The sequence below is a fragment of the Podarcis liolepis genome, assembly GCF_965112155.1.
Source record: "Podarcis liolepis genome assembly, chromosome: 16".
In the NCBI taxonomy this organism is placed as follows: domain Eukaryota; kingdom Metazoa; phylum Chordata; class Lepidosauria; order Squamata; family Lacertidae; genus Podarcis; species Podarcis liolepis.
This window is the reverse complement of record NC_139567.1, coordinates 7,491,785-7,498,349: the sequence shown is the minus strand read 5'-3', so window position 1 is coordinate 7,498,349 and position 6,565 is coordinate 7,491,785. Positions and strand designations below refer to the sequence as shown.

At 51.6% G+C, this 6,565-nt stretch overlaps 2 protein-coding genes across 3 annotated transcripts in view; both read right to left on the bottom strand.

Annotated features, from left to right (window-relative positions):
• Nucleotides 1-1,267: 1,267 nt before the first annotated feature.
• LOC310695772 (leucine-rich repeat-containing protein 26-like) lies at nt 1,268-4,049 on the bottom strand. The gene is made up of 2 exons (XM_083480726.1): nt 2,891-4,049; nt 1,268-1,793 (listed from the first exon to the last, which is right to left on the bottom strand). The coding sequence occupies exons 1-2, from the start codon at nt 3,573-3,575 to the stop codon at nt 1,522-1,524; spliced, it is 957 nt and encodes a 318-aa protein (XP_083336852.1). The 5' UTR covers nt 3,576-4,049; the 3' UTR covers nt 1,268-1,521.
• Nucleotides 4,050-4,686: 637 nt separating this feature from the next.
• Nucleotides 4,687-6,565, bottom strand: part of LOC310695656 (uncharacterized protein) — a 38,229-nt gene continuing 36,350 nt past the window's right edge. Inside the window, exons 31-32 of one of the 2 annotated variants that reach the window (XM_083480332.1) lie at nt 6,183-6,272; nt 4,687-4,967 (exon numbers count right to left, since the gene is read on the bottom strand). In XM_083480332.1, the coding sequence (XP_083336458.1) occupies nt 4,816-4,967; nt 6,183-6,272 (242 nt within the window). In that variant the 3' untranslated portion in view covers nt 4,687-4,815. The remainder of the gene's footprint in view (nt 4,968-6,182; nt 6,273-6,565) is intronic. The other variant, XR_014520201.1, reaches the window with a different exon arrangement.

The following is a 6,565-nucleotide window of genomic DNA, read 5'->3' as shown; positions in this document are numbered from 1 at the left end:
CTCTCCCCTCAATGTTTGTTCAGACCCTAAAGCTCTCCTAAGTGCAACAGAAACATGTGCAGAGGTGTGTGCTGGCTCAGGCCTCGCTGTATCCTTCCCATCCTGAGAAGCCAGCCCACCCAACCAGCCATCTCCGAGTCACAGATTTGGGTGTGCCACAGGATTGGTTGCTGATCTCTGTGTTCGAACCCTACCTTTTGCTGCAGGCTTGCAGTTAGTGGGCAAGTCACCCTTCCTCAGGGGCTTATGTGGCATCATCTCAGAACACTTGCTGTGCCACGCAAAGAAGACAAGTGCCAAGGAGGTTTCTTAAACTGAAGAGAAATCAGGTCTCAGACGAAGGAGTCGGCCCAGCAGCTGATAGCTTTATAGCTTGGGTAGGCAAACTAAGGCTCGGGGGCTGAATCCAGCCCAATTGCCTTCTAAATCCAGCCCACGGATGGTCCGGGAATCAGCGTGTTTTGACATGAGTAGAATGTGTCCTTTTATTTAAAATGCATCTCTGGGTTATTTGTGGGGCATAGGAATTCGTGTTTTTTTCCCCTTTCAAAATATAGTCCGGCCCCCCACAAGGTCTGAGGGACAGTGGACCGGCCCCCTGCTGAAAAAGTTTGCTGACCCCTGCTTTAGAGCGCTAGCTGGAAGCTGACTGGCTCCCCCTGACCTCTGCTGTGCTAGCGGCTGCAAAACACACTCTAGCCAGTGATGGTGCTGACACGCAGCAGAGCAGAAGAAGGGTGCTCAGCACTGCCTCTGCCCACAGCTGCAGGTGTCAACACTGCTCCACCCAGTCGCATTTCTATTGGCAAGAGCATGAAAAGAGCCCTGCAGGATCAGGCCAGTGGGGACACATTTTGTCCAGAATCCGTTCTCACCTTGGAAAACCCACAAGCCGGACCTGAGCACACGGGCCTTCTCCCTTCTTGTGGTTTCCACCACCTGGTATTCAGAAGCATTTAGTGCCTCCCAACTGTGGAGGTAGAGCTTAGCCATCACGGCTCATAGCCACCAATAGCCATGAATTTGTCCTAACCCTCTTTGAAAGCCATCTAGGTTGGTGGTCATCACTGCCTCCCAATGGAAGCGAGTTCCACAGTTTAGCTCTGTGCTGCACGAAGAAAAACTGTCTTTTGTCTGTCCTGAATCTTCCCACATTCAGCTTCATTTCTCTGTGCTGGCTATAATTTCACAAACTTCTAGCATGTCACCTTTGACTCAAGGCTGGCTTGTGATCTTGGAACTGAGCTGGTGGGGGTCACTTCTTTCAGGGTCAAAGGGTGGGGTAGGAGGAAAGGTCCAGAAGCCACTTGCTGCCACTTGACTGCAAACCTGCCTCCTGCTTTCTAGCTGCACACCCACACTCTTACCCAAGGCTTTCTCACGTTCCCATCCAGGTAAACCCTCAATACCACCAACAAACCAGGAGTAACAGTGACCCACATTGCAGGGCCACAGCGTAACTACACCATAGAGACTGAGGGGGAGCCATCAAAACAGTGGCAGTTTGGAGGTGCAGCTTGGCTAGCGAGGACCGCGCTCTGCACGCCTTGCCAGGGCTCCTGGCCGGATGGACGACACCTTGAGGATCTTTACTTGGGCCACCGCTAGCGAGCCGAAGAGGATGCAGATGCAGATGCTGGTTAAGAAGGTGGACGGGCCAATGAGCAGGAAGAAAGCATAATCTTTTACGTTCAGCCAGGGCTCCCGGCAGTGAGCAAAGGACTCGTTCCCAATGGCAGCGATGGGATGTTGGGTGAGCTGTGTGGGGCGTTTGCAAGAGACAGAGTCCACCTCTGGAAAAGGGAGAGACAGAGACTCAGGGCAAGGCTGTGGTTATTGCATGGGGATGTTGGACCAGAGGATTGCTAACCAACAAGCACAAACTGGTTTAAGCTCTTAAGCTGCCTGACAAAGGAATTAACGTGGATTGCTAGGAGGTTGCTTCTGCTAGGACCTTTTAGGGAGACCAAGGCACCTGCTGTGTTCTAAAGTTAGCCAGAAAAGAAATCAAAACAGCAGTTCCATGTGGTGCATAACTTCCATAAAAATCCATCAATATGTCTTCTACATGATTAATTGCCAAACTGGAGATAGTTGTGACCCCGCACCCCCCCCCCCGGGTGTCTGGCCGGGAAGGAATCTAATTTAGAAATAAAGATTGTATCCAATGTTAGTCCTACTCAGAGGAGACCTGCTGAAACTAATGTACATGGCTAACTTAGGTTCATTTGTTCCAATGGGTCTGCTTTGAACTTTGTTGGATACAACCCTAAATGAACAAACAGATGGTTAGTCATTTCTAAAGGAGCTGATGGTGCTATAATAAAAGCCAGTTGCGTCCAGCTGCCCTGCTTCACCCACCACACACCATGTCTTCTTTTTGGCAAGCTGCTTGGGGAAACTGAATCCTCCCCCTAAAAAAAATTGTTATGGCTCCAATTTATTTATTTGTTTTGAGAAACTGTGTTCACAGACTTGTATTGCTGGAACTTTGAAGGGCAGTGGAGATAACTGGTAATAAAAATTTCAACCACTTTGAGGTTTTCTACAGTCAAGCAGTACAGTCAACTCTTATCTTACATGAGGGTTACATTTCAGGGATAGTGCATAAATCCAAAATTGTGTAGAGTCAAAACACGAGTGCTGGTGGAAGCTGGTGGAATTGTCAACATCATTTTTTCCCCCAGACACCCGTTTTTTTAAAAAAGATTTAAAATATTTTTTTGCCAAGCGTATAAAGCTAAATGTGCACAAGTTAAATGTGCCTAAGTTGTGGGTCTACTGTTTATAAATTTCATGAAATAAAACAATAAATAAAGGTGATTGTTGTTGTTAAAGCCACCAGCTACAGGTGAGCTTTCCAACCCCTTCCCTGTTGAGTCCTGCTCACCTGGGACTTTCTCCACGTTGTCAGTGAGCCACTGGTAGAGGGGCTGGATGGCGCAGGTGCACCCCCAGGGGTTGTTGTGCAGCCTGAGGAAGTGCAGGGAAGGCAGGTTGCTGAAGAGGTCGGGCGAGAGTGAGACAAGTGCATTGCCCTGCAGAAACAGAGACTCGAGGTGGGGCAAGGAGCTGAGCAGCTCTGGCTCCAGCGTCAAGAGCTTGTTGTTCCCCAGGTTTAGCATCCTCAGCCTCGGCACGGGGAGGAAAGTACTGGGTTGCAGGGCAGCCAGGTAGTTCCCACTCAGGTCCAGTTCCCGCAGCTCACTAAGGCCAGCCAGGGCCTGGGGGTGGATGACCCCGAGGATGTTGCTCCGAAGGCTCAGGTGGCGCAGGGCACCGCCCTGGACGACAAAGGTGCGGTTCTGGAGGGTAGCAATGCGGTTGTAGTCCAGCAGGACGGTGGTGGCATTGGCTGGAAGGTCCTCCGGCACCCAGCGCAGCTTGTGTTCCATGCAGTTGATTTCCCCAGAGGTACAGATGCAAACAGCTGGGCAGGCAGAGCAGCTGGGGGATGGGTAGAGGAGGAGGAGGAGGAGGAGGAGGCGGGTGAAAGTGGCAAAGGTCTGAAGGCAACTGCAGCGGGTAAGGCTGGAACCTGAGGGGAGGACCTGGCTTCTACCACACCAAGCCATGGGGCCTCCTCTTCATGCCCACCCTGACTCCTGGGCCAGGATTCACAGCTTGTACCAAAAACCTCCCAACCCACCAGCCTTTCCCTGCAAAAGGAGGGCAATTCTCGGGCTCCCCTTCTTAGCAACTGCCCTTGCTCCAGCAGAGTCCTTCTGCCCAGCTATTAACTTGGCTGCTCTTCTGGGTACAGCTGATGATGGGTGGAGCTTTCACTCTTCCTTAGCAAATATTTTAACAGGGCAGCCTCGCCTGCCAAGGGGCAAAGCCACAGCTTCCTCCTTGGCCCAGCCTGTCTCCTCCAAAAGAGCCACACCAGGCTGCCCCGGGATAGCCAGCTCCCAGCTTTGCCTGGCATCACCCCTCAGCTCCTGCTCTCAGGCTGCCCTGGCACATCATGCCAGGCAAGTTAACTGGTTTACTTATTAGTGTGCTTCACCCTGCCCTTCCTCCAAGGAGCTGCTCAGAGCAGCATTTCAGGCTCGCAGCGAGAAGCCTGTAAGGTAAGGTCAGCCTTGAGACACAGGGCATAGTTATAGCTGAGGGGATTCACACCACAAGAGGTGGGTGACAGTCAGCTTGGATGGCTTCAGGAGAAGGACTAGGCAAATTTGAGGAGAAGGAGGAGGAATGATGCAACAACATGCTCACGAGGCTGGAACCAGGATTCCCAAGGGCCTTGCCTACGCTTGACTCCAGCTCCTGACAGAGAGGGACTTGGCTGTCTGCTGCAGGGGACAGGACGATGGAGGAAGTGGATGAAAACTCTGACAAAGCAGCTTTTGTTCTGCCATAAGGCGGGCCAGCTACTGGACCATTTCCAGTTGCACAAGGGGTGCCCCATGGACTGCAGGTGCCAACAGCCATGAGGGGAGGGGGTGCTTCTGAATAGCCATTGCTGGAAGCCAAAGGAAAAGAGAGTTGCTCTTCCATGCAGGTCCTGTTGGTGGGTTTCCCATTGAGGCATGTGGCTGGCCAACCAGAGTGGAAAGGTGTCACAACTCCCTCCCTCTACAAATGGGACACCCAAATTTGCCACTTTGCCCTGAGCCCCTGCTGCTGCCCATCCATCCAGCCAAGCTCCCAATGGAAACAGGAACACTCAGGATGCAAGCCTCAAGATGATAGGAGGGGACGAACCCCCCCCCAACCTTTTATTAGCCCCTTCCCTCCTTCCTTCCTTCCTTCCTTCCTTCCTTCCTTCCTTCCTTCCTTCCTTCCTTCCTCCAGGATGCGGAAACAGCATCATGGGTATTTGGCATCATAGATGATTTTGGAGGAGTTTCCCCGGTCCCTTTCGTCTTCTGCGGTGAGGTTGAGGGAGTGCAGCACTTTGTACTGGACCATGGTGATGAGGGCCAGCTCCTCAGGATCGAGGCCGCTCATCAGGGTCACGTCTGGGGGTAGAGGAAAAGAGAGCACACTGGGTGGCTGATTCCATACCTGCCAACTTCTCCAAGCCCAGGCCAACCTGAAGAGGGAGGAGGGTCCTGTGCTGGACCCCTTCCTTCCAGCGCAAAGCTGTCAGCTGAAGAAGCATTTCAGCTACCCAAAGAGGGCTCCTTGCTGGGAGAGGCAGCATAGGGGAAGGACCATCTCTGCTGAAGACCTTCCTCTTCCAACAAGACTTCCAGTTTGAGACTTTTTCCAGTCTGCCTCTGCACTGGAAGGATTTTAAAATGTTTTGAAAGGTTTTTGGTAATGTTTTGTTACTCGCTGCCACCCTGGCCATCTTTGGGAGGAAAGGCAGGATATACCTTACATTTGTTAAACATAGAACTAAAGAGGAGGGGCGTGGCAGGGGCAGGAGGTGGAGCTGCTGATACAAAGCACAATCCTAACTTTTAGGGCTGGTGCTCTGGAAAAAAGGAAGCAGCCAGCAACCAGTCAGACGAAACTAGCAAGGAAGTAGCCTACGAGCCCCATCAACAGGTAAGTGGCAAGGAGCTTCACAGTTTAAGGAACTGGGCAGCCAGTGTATGGATCTAGTGTCACTGGACTTGTGCTGTACTAGTGGCCACAAGACACAGCCTGGCCACCTGTAGTGTCCCCCACCCACCCAAATAAGAGGTACTGGCTTCCAGAGGCCCCTGAGTGCTTCACCTTCTTCACATCACCAGGCCCAAATTCAACAACACTTAACATTGCATCCATTGGGATCCTACTGTAAACAACAGGCCATGGACTTCTGCTCAGCTTGCCAGCACAGCCAGTAAAGTGTCAAATACACAAATCAAATAAATGAAGAAGAATGAAGCCTGGTAAGGCCGGTTTTCAGTGGCTCAGGCAGGTTTAGCAAAATACCTCTCCATATGCAAAGAAGCCAAGGTCTGGCAAGCAGCTCTGCTTCAGTGGGGAGCTTGGGCTTTGCAATGTTTATTTTTATTTTGTTTACCTTGCAGAAAGATTGAGGCCCTGCAAAGTGGCTTGTAAGGATATGCAGGACTATTAATGCCATGCCATGCCAAGGAATAACACACCAGGGATATTGTTTTAAGAAAGAAAGCTGTTATCCTTGGAAATCTAAGCCCAGAGACTGAGGACCCAGAGAATGCGGAGGGTTTGTCCATGTGCTCCCAACCCAACTCACGGGACAGGGGCTCTTTGCTTACCAGTACAGGCAGGCAGACAGAGAGAGCAATTGCTCCAGGTTGTCATTTGCTGGCAGTCCTCCACACACGTCTGCACTGGGACACCACAGACTGCAACAAGAAAGGCCCCTTAGTTATTTGTCTCAGGCAAAACCTCAGACTCACCGCCTCCTCTTCCTACTCAGCAGGATGTAACTATGCAAATGCCTATGCTACCACCAGTGTAAACTGGTTTAAGTCAACTTCTCCCCCCCCCACACACACACTGCAAAACCCATACTCTGTGCAAAGGAAGGATGGCAGAACCAGGAAATGGTGGGGTCAGTACACATGGTAGGAGGACTGGACAGTGCCAGACTCTGGTGAAAACACCCTCCAAGGGCTAGGGAAGGGGCTGCCCCACA

What these genes read in the sequence shown, in the direction of transcription:
- LOC310695772 (XM_083480726.1), bottom strand. Translation starts at nt 3,575, where the DNA reads ATGGCTTGGTGTGGTAGAAGCCAGGTCCTCCCCTCAGGTTCCAGCCTT. An exon ending in CAACGTGGAGAAAGTCCCAG is followed by an intron (nt 1,794 to 2,890) that starts GTGAGCAGGACT and finishes TCCCTTTTCCAG; the next exon opens with AGGTGGACTCTGTCTCTTGC.